Source organism: Pleuronectes platessa, unplaced genomic scaffold, assembly GCF_947347685.1.
Source record: "Pleuronectes platessa unplaced genomic scaffold, fPlePla1.1 scaffold_27, whole genome shotgun sequence".
In the NCBI taxonomy this organism is placed as follows: Eukaryota; Metazoa; Chordata; class Actinopteri; order Pleuronectiformes; family Pleuronectidae; genus Pleuronectes; species Pleuronectes platessa.
Genome location: NW_026519162.1, coordinates 1,470,069 through 1,485,179, shown reverse-complemented (window position 1 = coordinate 1,485,179; position 15,111 = coordinate 1,470,069). Strand labels below are relative to the sequence as shown.

General features: G+C 42.2%; 1 protein-coding gene across 1 annotated transcript; it reads left to right on the top strand.

Moving 5' to 3' along the window:
• Positions 1–868: 868 nt before the first annotated feature.
• On the top strand, positions 869–2,151 carry LOC128436444 (myelin-oligodendrocyte glycoprotein-like). Its single transcript, XM_053418180.1, has 5 exons — positions 869–917; positions 1,020–1,358; positions 1,468–1,539; positions 1,714–1,815; positions 1,911–2,151. Exons 1-5 carry the CDS (start codon positions 869–871, stop codon positions 2,090–2,092), a joined length of 744 nt encoding a protein of 247 aa, XP_053274155.1. The 3' UTR covers positions 2,093–2,151.
• Positions 2,152–15,111: the final 12,960 nt, after the last annotated feature.

Here is a 15,111-nt window from a genome sequence, read left to right as displayed (position 1 = left end):
TCAGCTCCTGTGGGAACACACGAGCAAAGCGGAAGCGCATTGCTCTGCGCCCGTCAGCCCGTGATGCTGCTTTCTCCGCTGGTTGCAGGGGTTAATTTGCCGGCACCTCTTGGTTTTGGCCTGCCCGTGTTCCGGGACTTATTTGGGCTGATCCGGTACCTCTCGTATAGAAAAAAATATTAATACAGAGCTGCCAACTCTCACGCTTTCGGCGTGTGACACACATCCAATTTCTCACGCCAAAAAAAAAAGTGATTTCTTACAAGTGGCCAATACGTCGATCGCGAAGGCAGTGTGGGCCAGCGCCGCCACGCCCACCCCCCCCTGACAAGAGGTCCGCTGCGGATGAGGTTCGCTACATCGTCCAGGGCGGGGGGTGGCGGCGGCGGCGGCTAAAGACACACCGCCGCTGATGTGACGTTTTGTAATAAATCTTTAATTAGATTTTTGTGTTTGCAACTTGTGTTTCTGCTTGCGCGGCTATATTTTGGTCACCCCGACAAAATCTCACTCCAAGGTTTTTTGAAAAGTTGGCAGCTCTGTTAATGACATATTATATATAAATGATCAAATATGTGTCCCGTACTTTAGAGTTCCCTGCTGTTCTCCTGGAGTTTCAATTTCCCCGAGTGTTTCCCCTCACATGATTAAATGCACACCTCTGTCCCCCCCAGGGGTCGGAACCTCTTTATACATCATGTTCCTCGGAACATCACGAGGATAAAAGGCTGCACTCTGCAGTTTTATCTGCACAGGACATCAGCTCCAGATCAGTGAGAATCTTAGCGAGAGAACAGGACCTGCAGCCGGCTCTTCAGATCCCTGGACGGGTTCGGTACAATCTGTTCTGCGGACAAAACTCTGGAAAATGGACAAGACTCTGTTCACTTTACTGCTCATTGTCCTACTTGTCTCTGGTGAATTTATTAATCCATGTTCACACTGACACCACATCTGTCCTGAGAGGCATCAACTCTGTGTGATGTTAACAGGACTAAGTGTTTTCTGTGTTTTCTCAGGTGGATCTCATCCCACATGTTCGAGTCTGTCATTAACAGTGGAAGAAGGTGAAGACGTGAGTCTTTGGTGTGGACTTGTTCCCTCGGTCAACCTGATGAATTACACTGTGGAAGTTACAAGAACCGACCTCAGCCAGTTCGTCCTCCTGTATCGAGACAGAAGAGTCCTCCTCGATGTCCATATGGAGCAGTACAGACACAGAACCACACTGGACCTCAGAGGCCTGATCAGGGGAAACATCACAGTGCAGATCTCCTCTGTGAAGATGTCTGACAGAGGAGATTACACATGTTTGATCCCCAGACTGAAAGCCAGGTGCATCATCACCCTGCATCTTGGTAAGGATCCTGAACTCATGCCTGTACGGCACAGTGGACAAACGGCAGATTGTGAGGGAACTTGTGATGTGAGAAAGTGCTCAACCTGTTTGTTTCTCATGTGAAACAGTGGAGGAGAGGAACCACGTCAGTGCTGCGCCTCCTCTGGAGAACAACTCCACATCCAACCAGCCGGGGAAAGGTATCTGACTTATTATCCACTAGAAAACTGGAGTCATGCCTTTAATTCACTTTACACTTCATCCTCTGTTCTTCTGTGTCTGAGTCCAGAGCAGTAAACCACAGAGGAATTGGCAGAATGAGTCACTGAAAAAAAGAAGATTCATCTCCTCTCTGTTTGCCTTCACTCCTGCAGGTGCTGTTGCAGCCATTGTTGTTGCTGTGGTCCTCTGTGTTCTTCTTCCTCTTGGTGCTCTCCTGTTAGTAGACTTCATAAGACTGAGAAGTGGAAGAAACAGTAAGTGACCGTTTCTGCTCTGTAGCATTTTACTCTCAGTGCATTTACTCCAGTTTTGTTGGAGCTTTTAACAAGTGTCTCAAAACCACTTTCAGGTCTCACAGGGAATTGTGTGACGAGATGCAGAGGACAAAAGGACCAAGATCCCTTCACTGGTTACCGTGCTGCCACCGGATCGGGTCCAGTCTACATCCAGGACATGGTCCAACCGGATGAAATGAGAGGGACAGGCCCCTGTGAGCTGCGAGCAGAGACTTCCCCTCACTTGGAGCATTAAAGAGAGAATATCTAACTGATCAGTTGATGATGAAATAACGACTTCAATAAAAAATGTTCACTGCTGTTAACACTTTAAAAGTATGTATTAGATATACGTGATGAAGTGTCTGCTTAACCTCTGATATTAAAATGTTGAAGCCACAGTTCAGGTGATTGAACCGTTTATTTGTTTAACACAAGTACTGAGTACATTGTACAAGGACCTTTTCCTTATAGATCAAACACGACACTTTGGTGAATTAAGGTTTTCAGTCATCAAATGTTGTCTTAGACACATAATCAGAGTATTGACTCATATCTTAATAATCAATGATTGATTGGATTCGAACCAAAATGTAAAAGGCCTGTGATTAATTTCAAATTCCAACAAAACGTTCCTCAAAGTGTTCTTGTGTGATTACAATACTGTGCGTGTTGCTGCTGGGACTTTCTATATCATATCTGCCAGTCTTGCACATTACAACGGATTATGTCATAATTCTCTATGTGGAAGGGGGACGATCTCGGCGAACAGAAGAAATATACCTGACGCAGGTATCGGTGCAGAGGGCGATCACAGCCGAAGTGAACAGCGCCACTGAGTTACATGGGGGCGGGCGTGAACCCGGCGGGGCGCGCACTGCTGCCAGTCAGACTGCCGGTCAGAACTGATCCGTGTAACGTGTCGTAAGATCTGTTGTTGATGTTCCAGCCCGGTTTGGTACAAACTCTCGAATTCTATATTTCCTGAATCCAAAGTCTACCTCCTGTGGAGACACCTTTTGTTTCAAATCCAATCATTATAGTCTCCGTCTCTTTTCTCTGTGCTCCCCGTGTCAGTCTCTCAGCACGTGTCACCAAGTACGACATGAAGTGTTGTGAACTCAGTCTGTTGATATCAATCCTCTTCCGCTCCTCTCCTCTGAAGCAGAAGGAGCAGACACCAACACGCGCGGCTAGACCCGCTACGTCTTCCTCTGTATCTGACGCGTTGATGATGAAATGAAACAACTAACCCAAAACGACTTCTATAACAAATGTTATAACTTAGTCACACTTTAAAAGTATGACTAAGATATACGTGAGGAAGTGTCTGCTTAACCTCTGATATTAAAATGTTGAAGCCACAGTTTATGTGATTGAAGCGTTTATTTGTTTAACACAAGTCTGAGTAGATTTTCTCCCATGTATTTTCAACCCTAACTTCATAAACACTTGTATAGACATCATATATCAGAGACTTTATTTCTTCTCAACCTCTAATCTCAGATTCCTGTGTTCTGCAGCTTCTTCTGAATCAAGAGGAACGAGAGCTGTTTGTGGGACTCGTCTCCAAGAGGACAGGAAGAGACATTCAGAAGAAATCTGTCTCAATCAACCTTGTAGACTTTGAGTGGAGTTTCATATAGGTCAGTGAGAGCTCTCTCCCTAGGTCATTTGTCAATTTGTCTCTTTAATTTTGTACATGTAATCATATTGTTCTTCTCCTGTCCACTAAATATTAATCAATTCATTTCCAAATATGGGTATGCTTCCTTTCCTTGTACACAAAAGGGAACATGCTCCCTTGTCCAAGGGCACGTAATCCAATGTAGGATTTGATCTCTTTATTTCTCTCTGTTAGAAATTAGGATCAGTTATTGGATGTATTTACTTCATGAATGTCACTTGTTGATCTTCCATGTAATCAAGTTGCAGAGCTTGTGTTGTTGAATTAATAGTTTTAAAGAGATTCGTCTGATAGAGGCAGTCTTATTTGACCAGGACCATTCAAAATGAATAAAGAAAGGAATATTTCATGTTGTTTTTAATTATCACGTGTTATACATTCTCTTTGTGGGATTAATGTTTTGTCCTGATACTTGCATCATTTCTCCAAGTGTTTTACAAGGTTCATTTGTTTTATCAAATGTAATGAACAGACTGATAACTGTCATGTTCTGAAATCTACATCAGTAATGGACAACTTTGTTTCTAACAACAAAAAAACAGCAAGTATTTCAGTAGCTGCATTTCATACGGTAATCATTCAGTATACGTTGTTCAGAATATCACATCAACACATGGAACCAAGGTTTTGGTAAAGATGAGTTTAATTGATAGGAACTGACTGTCATCATGCTGCTATTACATTAAATTAATAAGACCGTATCCTCGCCGCCGGTCTACGGGGAGTATAAAGTGAGCGGACGGACGGAAGTTGCATCCGCGCAGGACCAGTGTTAATTTCGTTGACGAAAACGATGACGAGAAATATTCGTTAACGATCTTTTTTCCATGACGAAGACGAGACGAAGACGTAACGAAAACGGATGTTTGAAAATAAAAACTATGACTAAATCTGTTTTATCTTTCTTTGACGAGACGAGACGAAACTGTTGGTGGTTGACTAAGTCATAATACTTGCTTTAAACATCATCGTATCAGGCCGTCATGAAGTATCAGGAGCGGGCGAGTGAGTGTGTGCGTCTGTGTGTGTGTGTGTAAGTGTGCTCCGCAGATAGCGCACCGGTCCCGAGGCTCCGCCCCCCGCCCCGCTCACTCGCTCAGAGACACAAGATCTGAGCTCGTACATGTGAAGCTGCTTCTTAACTATGGAAACAGTGAAAACACCGAGTTTCTCTGGTCTCAGCTGCTCAGAGATCAGCGCAGCAGCTTCTTGATCAGAGCAGAAGCTGCAGGTGGTTTTGTACCGAGCTTCAGTTTCTGTGTCCGCCTCCAGTCTAACCTGCTCTCACTCTTTGTTTTCACATTTAAAACTAAATATATATTTTTAAGTTATTAGGCTGCAGCTATATGTTTTGATTTATTTCTAAATAGGGTACTTCTTATTCAAATAGCCCTACAAAGTTCTGTGTTTAATTTATTTCAAAGTAGGTCACACTTGCCTGTGTATTTTCTCCTCATCATAAGTGTTCTGTGTTTTCCTTTGTTGTAACAGGTACAAATAGCAATAAAATGTCAAGAGTTTTCTTTATTGTCGTTCTATAATTTCGTAAATGCAACAAACTATAGTTTAGTATAGTATAACTTTATATTAAACTTTATTAGCTTTGTTATCAAATATGTTTTGCAGCTCCAGACAAATTTTATTTGGGGGAAGCGGGGGCAAAATTACTCTTTTGAAAGTAAAGGTTGCCGACCCCTGCTATAGACCTATGCTGGTAGGGATATCTAATGGACAACCTAAGTACTGCAAGCTAGACTATTTTGCAGTTTTAGACACAACACAGTGTCCCTGGGCCTGAGAAGGGAAGAAAAGGAGTTTAATGTGGCTACTAAATGTGATTAAAACTAGACTAAAATGTAATTAGTTTTCGTCGACTAAAACTAGACTAAAACTTCAGGTTCACGTTCAAGTCTGTGGTATTTAAAAGCTTCTTCTGGAAAAAGGTTTCCACTTTGAATTGTAATCAGTCTAACAGTTGTCCCTCTGAATGCAGTTGTAATTAGGATTACTGTAATTCCAGTGATTGTCTTGTAGTGTTGTACTGCTTGTATTTGGGGAAGGTTATTGTGGGGAGACGCTTTTTGCTTTGCATTTTTCAGTGTGCTGTGTCCTGTGCGCTTTCCAATACCCAAGATCACCAGGAACTCCTAACTAATTGTTTGTACAAGTTCCCTTCGCATCAAGCATCAGGTAAGGTCAGTAAATGTATTCACATTTCTAGTCCATCAGGGGAAGATCTGATGGACCTTCATTGATTCTGACATTATCTGCAGTAAAGCTTATGGGCAAGGATATCAATGGTAAGTTCTGGGGCATAGGGGGTGTTTCATGTCTACCTCTGGTTTGATCTTGCAGAACAGTCCGGAGGAAGAATGCAGTCTACCTGAGACAACACAGGAATCATCTCAACCAACATGCAGTTTGAACGATGGGATTCAGGTTGCTTTTTGCTCAATGGATTGAAATGATTAGCCCTCAACTGTGCAGGTGGTAGGTTGCTCATATTAAGTTCTTGAAATCGCGCAACAGCCTTCCTCATTAGCTGAGCTTTAATCTGAATCCTTGCTGGCCTTCGCAGAAGCCCCGCTCTCTGTTTGCGTGTGTGCCTCTTTTCTTTTCCCTTCGGTTTCTCAGGTTTAACTGCCCAAATTGTCTTTGCATGTCATCTGGGATGGACTAACCTGTGTTGGAACACTGAGAATCCAGTCACATTAAGATCAAGAGCTAAAAGCTTGTCTCGCTAACTCTGCATCTCTTCAGTCTCATGGGTGGTAAGTTAAGTTATTTCGGTTCCCTTGATTTTTCTTGAACACGCCATGGCTTAAATGTGTTACTCAACATGTTGCATGCACATCAGCTCTGCATAACATTTTATTTGTAATGCACAACATAATGTTTTGCAGTATGTTGTGCATTACATTGTCACTATGTTTGTTTTCATGTGGACCGCAGCGCATCGATTCCCGTGGTGGGATTTCTTTCACTTTTATATTTAGTCTGAAGATGATCCTGACACAAATGGCAAATTGTTTTTAATGATGTTTTCTGAAGAGTCCACAATTGCCTGTATCACTACACCACATTATTTGTGAAAATAAAAAAATATATAAATAGTTTTATTATTATTATTTATCACTATTATAATTCGCCAGAGTTGTCATAGTTACACAGGGAACTTTATATACTCCTTCGACTGACACAGCTCCAGCAAAGCACGCAGCAATCTGACAGAAGAGAAGAAATACACAACACGTTGTTCGACAATGGAGACGTTAAGTTAGTTTTCCAGATTTCACGCAGATAAACAACACTTGCATTACACAAACTACGACAAACAAACACACCCGTTATCTGATCAGCGTTTGCGTTGTTTTCATTCTCCGATGAATGAACCTGATCATCGAGAACATCTTTTAAAATCCCGCTGACTTTAACCAGCAGCACCAGGAGGACACTTGAAGCTCTACACGTCCATTATAAGCACGTTCACCAACTTTACTCATAAAAACACCGCTCGAGCTTCCGCCTTGTTGATGTGAAGGATGTTTTCATGTGCCACTTGTTTGGTGTGTGCACATTGTAATGATCACCAGCGTCCAACAAAAGCACTTTGAGTGGAGCTGGTCACGCGTGTGTATTCTTCATAACCAGTGATGCCGGTAACGCGTTACTCTAATCCGACCACTTTTTTCAGTAGCGAGTAATCTAACGCGTTACTATTTCCAAACCAGTAATCAGATTAAAGTTACTTGTCCAAGTCACCTTGCGTTACTATTTCGGTATTGGTGGTTAAACCGCTGGGCATGTGCCGCGGCTGGGGGAGCAGTCGCCCCGTCGCCCTCCTCACCACGCCGCCGGAGGCTCGGTGTGCGGCACGCCTCAACGTTTTTTTAGGGGGATAAGGTGCGCAGGGGCTTTCGTTCTAGTGGGCCGCGGGGCGGTGTCCGTCGACGCTGCGGAAGGCGGGGACCGGTTGGAGGGAACCGGGTACGGCGGTCGGCGGCAGCGACTCTGGACGCGTGTCGGGCCCTTCTCGCGGATCACCTCAGCTACGGCCCCGTTGGGGGAACCCTCCGTTCGCGCGGGGGGGTTCTAATAAAGTGAGTGTTGGCAAAACCGGTTGGCATTTTTATGTTGAGGCGGCGGGGGTGTTGTCGGCAGCTGCTGAATGTAACTAATAAAGTAACTTGTAATCTAATTTAGTTACTTTTAAAATCAAGTAACTTGTAATCTAACTTAGTTACTTTTAAAATCAAGTAACTTGTAAAGTAACTAAGTCACTTTTTCAAAGTAACTATGGCAACACTGTTCATAACTCCCTGTGTCTCCTATGAAGAGGAGCATCAGATTGTGAAGCCTGGTATTAAGTATGCATGCGTTTATTCTGTGTTCGGACTATCACCAGATAACATGGGCGTTACCTCAAAGCACATCTGGTGTTATACAGCTGACAAAGCAAAGAACGAGACATTTATCTGACGCGCGATGCAGATCTCAGCGGCTCGGTGGCGTAATGAGATCGTCGTCAGGCCAGAAGCTAATAGTGCTTCAGATCTTTGTTTCGAATCCCGGTCAAGATTTTATGTAGCTGTAATATTATGTTTTTTTTAAACCATTTCATTTATATTGCTGCCTCAACGTGATGCTGACACGGACACGTTAACTCGGGATGGGTTTTTGTAGGATTTTTATTTCAGCGAGACCTTCAGTAGATCACCACACTTCACTCACAAGCGCTTTGTGAAAATGACGAATCTGCCACCGGCTCTGCAAATGACCCTCAACATCTGGAAAAAGTTAAAGAATTCGCCAATGTCAGGCCATGTGTGTTCTGTTATTGTCCGGAGACTCCGCCCTCTGTTGCTTCCCGCTCTTTTTGTCCCTCACCTGTTCCCGGTCATCAACCTGATTGTTTGCCTGATTTGTTCACCTGTGTCTTGTCTTTGTTTCCCCTTCTATTTAAGCCCAGTCTTCCTGTTGTCCCCTGTCGGATTGTATCGTTTGTTTGTGAGAATCTATGTAAAGATTCTGCCGTGTTTGAACCCTGTTTTACCTGGTATGGTATTAGACTCAGATTTTTGATCCTCTCTGTTTTTCCCTTTTGGAAATCTGTTTTTGAATTGGACTCTCTGTTTTTTGCACTTGTGTTTTTTGCCTTTTTGGATCCTTGTTTTTTCTATTTTTGGAAATAAATAAGTATTTTTTTGCATCTTGGTCTGCGATTTAGTCCTTACTCTGAGAAAGGAGAGGCACTGTCTAACGCCGAGTTTACCCCGGGGCGTGGAAGCGCAGTGCAGCGCCAAGGAAATCAAGCGCCTCCTATCCACCCCCTGTTAAACCTTTGTGCGGTGCACATCGGATGCGCTGCGCCGCGCTGCTTCACTCGCGCCCTGAACCAATGGTTTCGGCGTAGAGTCTATTTCTTTCACTCGCCGCGAGCATAACGCGCCAAGAAACAAACTGAAAATGATTTTAAACGATCTGTTGTCCTAGAGTTTTAATTTCCCCAATTTTCCCAATCACATAATTAAATTCCCCCCTGCCCATCCACTACAGCTACACAAGCAGTCATATGGATACAAATAGAGGGGGGGGCTATGAGACCATCATCATATACCCCCAAACGAGTACATTGAACGGGTTACATTCAACAGCAAGCGGAGAAAGCAGAATCGCGGGCTGACCGTCGCTGAGAAATGCACATCCGGTGTGAACAGCCGGCGCCGCACTTTCCACCTAAAAACGATGAAATGAACTGAACTATGAAGTAGTTCAGATTTTGAATGGTGAACTATGAACGTGAACTATTCATGTTTACTTGTATGAACTGAACTTTGAACTAGTTCATGAGAGGTGTGAACGTGCACAACACTGTTCAAATCGTAATTCACGTCGGCAGCAACGACTCCCGGCTTCGCATGTCGGAGGTCACTAAAGTTAATGTTGAGTCGGTGTGTGCTTTTGCAAAAACGATGTCGGACACAGTAATTTTCTATGGCCCTCTACCTAACACAACAGGTGATGACATGTTGTCTTTTAACCTCTGGCTGTCGAGGTGTCCTGTAAACGGTGTGGGCTTTGTAGATGACTGGCAAACTTTTTGGAGGAAACCTGGACTTGTTAGGAGAGACGGCGTTCATCCTATTACTCAGTCTATTACATGACAACCCAGAGTTGGGACCAGGAAGCAGAGCTGCAGTGCTAAAAACTTCTCTGCGCTCCCTCTGGGACAGTCACACAACCCCATAGAGATTGTGTCTGTCCACCGTCCGAATCCACACAATAATCTAATACAAATTAACACAACCTCTGAAACAACACAGGAAACCAAGACTTTGAAATGTGGTCTTTTAAACATTAGATCACTGTCATCAAAGGCTATTTTAGTTAATGAACTAGTCTCAGACTACAACATAGATGTATTATCCCTCACTGAGACGTGGCTGCATCCTGATGAATATGTCAGTCTAAATGAATCTACTCCCTCCAGTCATATAAATTCACAGGTTCCCAGAGAATTCGGACGAGGAGGTGGAGTTGCTGCTATTTTTAACTCCAGTCTATCAATTAATCCTAAACTCAACTTTAACTCATTTGAATGTCTTGTTCTTCCACGCCAATCCAGGAAACACCAACAGCCAATCATATTTGCTGTAGTTTACCATGCTCCGGGGGCTTAAACTGAATTATTTACGGAATTCCCCGAGTTTTTTTCAAACCTAGTCCTAAAGACCTATAACATAATTATTGTTGGTGACTTTAATATTCATGTTAACAATAATAAAGATAGCCTTAGCGTAGCATTAATTTCGATACTAGATTCAATTGGTTTCAGTCAGTGTGTACACCAACCTACTCATTGTTGTAACCACACACTTGACCTTGTATTATCATACGGTGTCGGAATTGAACATTTAACAGTACTCTGATCACCCAGGATCAGTTTACCAAAATAATCTCAGGTTCTAAACCAACAACCTGTATCTTAGACGACATTGCCCTTGCTTTCAATGAAACAGTCAGGAACTGGTGAGTGATCTTCGATCCTGATTTGTCCTTTAATTCTCACCTACAACTAATTTCTAGGACCGCCTTTTTCCACTTGCGTAATATCTAAAAAATCAGACATGTACTTCGCAAAAAGATGCAGAAAAACTAGTCCACGCCTTTGTTACATCCAGACTGGACTATTGTAATTCATAACTATCATGCTCCAGCAGTAAGTCGTCAAAAAATCTGCAGCTTGTCCAAAATGTTCTTCAATGATACTGAAACAACCCTTAAGTTATTTATCTTTGAATACATGTAAATGTATATTTGTGTCCCCTTTTGGAGTAAGAGGAGGTATCCACCCCTTTAACATATCAATATTTAATGGAATCATATTTAGTGGCTTGTGTTTATATACACGGTATATGCATATAGATCTATATATCTATATATATATCCCCTGATGCTGTCAGAACACATGAACCTGCTGAATGTTGCATCAGTAAAGATACAGACACTGATGCACATGTTTTTATCTCATTACACCAGGATCACTGGTCTTATTATAAAATCTGTACAACAGAGAACTTCTGTCTCACGTTTCTTCTTTATTCTATTCTACTTGTTTTCATGTTCATATACAGTTCTTCCGCCATCTGCAGGCAGACGTCAACACTGACTCTGATTCTTTCAGTTCATGAGGAGTTTGTTTTCAATGTGTTTCTCTATAATTTGTTTAAGTCTTGACATTTTAAGTAAAAAGCCTTGATATTATGTATATTAGGATTTGGCTATATTTGTAACCGGTCTATCCTTTGTGGTCTACCTGCGTTGTGTGTCAGTTTGTGAAGTAGAAGACCGGGACAGGACTTGTATCACTGCTGAATTTGTCTGTTATGTTGAAGCCACAGTTCATGTGATTGAACCGTTTTTTTATTTAACACAAGTACTGAGTACATTGTACAAAGACCTTTTCCTTATAAATCAAACACGACACTTTGGTGAATTAAGGTTTTCAGTCATCAAATGTTGTCTTAGACACATAATGAGATTATTGACTCATATCTTAACAATCAATGATTGATTGGATTCAAACCAAAATGTAAAAGCCCTGTGATTAATTTCAAATTACAACAAAACATTCATCAAAGTGTTCTTGTGTGATTACAATACTGTGCGTGTTGCTGCTGGGACTTTCTATATCATATCTGCCAGTCGTGCACATTACAACAGAATTTACTGATGCAACATTCAGCAGGTTCTTGTGTTCTGACAGCATCAGGGAATATATATACATATAGATATATAGATCTATATGCATATACTGTGTGTATATACACACAAGCCACTAAATATGATTTTATTAAATATTGAAATTGAAAATCGTTATTTGTATATCCCATATTCACAAATCACAATTTGTCTCATAGGGCTTCAACATGGTCTGACATCCTCTGTCCTTAACCATCAGCAAGAGTATGGAAAAACTACTAAAACCCTTTTACAGGGTAAAAATGCGTAGAAACCTCAGAGAGAGCCACATGTGAGGGATCCCTCTCCCAGGACTGACAGAAGGGCAATAGATGTCAAGTGTACGAAAACATCATCAAGATTAAAGTTTTTAGCAGCATTAATGAGGGTAAACATTTTGAAGGATAACTTCAAAACTATATGTCAAGCAGTCCTGCTGCAATCATAGTCTATGGTCAGCAGCCAGCAAGATCATGATCCATCATCCAGATCGGATCCACTATAGTCCAAAGTCATTGTCCTCTACCGCCAGTCAGGATCCATTGTCACCTGCCACCTCGGTCGTGGTCCACCACCATTATCTGATGCCAACGCGATAAAGGATCCTCCATTATCATTACGATCAGCCCACACGATATAGAATCCACCACAGGCGATCCAACATTTCGACCTCTGATACGCGATCCACAAATCGTAATCCATGGTGCGGCCACAGCTGCGGCGCTGGATATGCTGGCGATAAGGCAAAGATATTCCGGGGAAGGGGAACAAGGGTCACAAACATGTATTGATGAAATATGAATTACTTTGATGTGATAAGGATGGAGAAGAGGAGGGAGAAGCTGGAAAGAGAAGCTCCGTGTGTCATGTGTCATAAATTCCCTTCGCACCTTACTGTCATCAGGGTTTTTTGCCTTGTAATCAATGATACAGACCGAACTTGAGGGTACACTGAGGCTCAAGGTAAATCTGACTGGCTACTGGTTTGTATGGTAGTTCTATGAAAACCATGTGGCCCACTCAGTAGATTAGACATCAATACCTCTATGCCTTTAAACTAAATGCTTCCTAGTTTAGAACATAGGACAAGTAACGTTCTGCCGCACTAATTAGCTCTAACTATAAGCTTTATCAAATAGGAAGGTTTTAAGCCTACTTTTAAACATACAGATGGTGTCTGCTTCCCGAACTGAAAGTGGTAGATTATTCCACAGCAGAGGGGCTTGATGGCTGAAAGCTCTGGCTCCTACTCTACTCTTTAAAACATAGTCAAATGAAGCAGCAGTTTACAGGGTGAAGGAGTGGGGAATACTAAATTAAATAATATGAATATATGTGAAGTAAGTGTATTTGTATGAGTGGGGGAGCAGAATGTATATGGTGACTGTTCAGAGGGTCAGTGTTGATTGTTCAGAAGCCTAATGGCCTGGGGGAAGAAGCTGTTTGTGTGTCTGGTAGTCCGTGCTCGGATGCTCCGGTAACGTCTGCCAGACAGCAGCAGTGTGAGAAGTCCACAGCCTGTGTGGCTCTGGTCCTTGATGATCTTCAGTGCTCTTCTCAGGCATCTTGTGCTGTAGATGCCTTGCACGGAAGGGAGATGGCAGCCGATGATACCAGGTCAGGTCATCTGTGATGAACACACCGAGGAGCTCACCACCTGGGGTCTGCTCGTCAGGAAGTCCAAGATCCAGTTACACAGGGGGGTTTTAAGACCCAGGCTCCTGAGCTTGGGGACGAGCTTGGCAGGCACAATTGTGTTGAATGCGGAGCTGTAGTCCACGAACAGCATCCTCACATATGTGTTGGCCTTCTTCAGGTGGGAGAGGGTGGTGTGTGTTGTCGGGGCGATGGCATCGTCCGTGGATCGGTTTGGGCGGTATGCAAATTGGAAGGGGTCAAGGGGGTTCGGAAGGGTCGAGCAGATGTGGCTTTTGACCAGCCGCTCGAAGCACTTCATGATGGTGGAGGTCAGTGCTACAGGGCGGTAGTCGTTTAAGCAGGTGATGGATGATTTCTTAGGTATGGGAATGATGGTGGCCTGCTTGAAGCAGGAGGGGACTGTCGAGAGATTTAGGGAGAGGTTGAATATGGAGGTGAAGCCCTCCGTTAGCTGGTAATAGAGCAGTAATGCTGGTTATGATTTATAACTTTTAATCATAATACTTATTAGGTGGATTTTATGCTCGCCACAATAGAGCCACCTCCTCGTTTCATAACTAAACTGCAAATTATATTATTTCTATGGTCAGAATCTTGGTCATGTCATTTATTTGTATCAATATATACATTTATTTAGTCAATAAAATAACATTTTAGTTTTGAGAGCTCAAGATGATGTCTCTAAACTTATTTTGAGACTGACCAGTGATCCAAAACTCAAAGACGAATCATTTAGAAAATAAACAGACATTAAGAGGAGATCAGGAATTCTTCACTTTTCAATATTCTAACGAAATGCTTGATTGATAATTTAATCAACAAGCTTTTGCTTCTGGATTTTCTAAATGATTATTTTGTCTCCCAAGCCAGCAGTTCAGAGCAAGCTGGAAAGAAAACAAAAGATCACAGACAATTCATCTACACATGTAAAAGATAAGACTGGCAAATTAAAAAATATTAATATCTGACATGGGAAAAATTGTATTTCACATTAGTGAGTCATGAAATTGGATTTTATTCTGAAAGCATCATCAGTCAGAAACTTCAACAGTGGTCAAAATCAGTTTTGGATTTTCCTTCTTTTGGCCACTAGGGGGTAGGCATGCTCCATCATAATCTGGTAATTTTGTGAAAAGGAGTTTCCAACAGAACCCTCTATTCCTCTCTTTTCTTTTTCTGTTCAGTGCTTTTTGAACATGAGAAAACTTTCACAGGTGGGTGTTGGATTACAGAAACTGTATTTTAGAAATGTTTAACACTTTACTCTCTCCTTTTGGTCATTTGACCTATCTATCAGATTCTAAATCTTAGAATAAGATATATTAAAAAATAAAGTTTCCTTCACAGTGTTTTTCTTCTGTACATTGTAATTATTCTGTCTAACTTCAGTACATTTGACCTCCAGTCGCTGCAGCAGTCACATGTATTGATCTGGACCTCAGATATATCTTATCTCCACAGAGCTGCAGCTGTGATCAGTCCCTTCAAACAAACACACTTTAAACAGCCTGATTGGCCTCTGCTCAATAAAACCCTGTGTGTGAAACCTGTGGAGCAAGTGGACTTTCCCTTTCAAACACGAGTCTGAATTTTGATGGGTTGACAGGGACAATTTATATAATTTACGAGACTTAGCCTGGAATAACTGAAATATCACCTGTTTAAATAAAGCAGAGACAAAATGCAGA

What these genes read in the sequence shown, in the direction of transcription:
- LOC128436444 (XM_053418180.1), top strand. Translation starts at nt 869, where the DNA reads ATGGACAAGACTCTGTTCACTTTACTGCTCATTGTCCTACTTGTCTCT. An exon ending in CATCATCACCCTGCATCTTG is followed by an intron (nt 1,359 to 1,467) that starts GTAAGGATCCTG and finishes CATGTGAAACAG; the next exon opens with TGGAGGAGAGGAACCACGTC. An exon ending in ATCCAACCAGCCGGGGAAAG is followed by an intron (nt 1,540 to 1,713) that starts GTATCTGACTTA and finishes TCACTCCTGCAG; the next exon opens with GTGCTGTTGCAGCCATTGTT.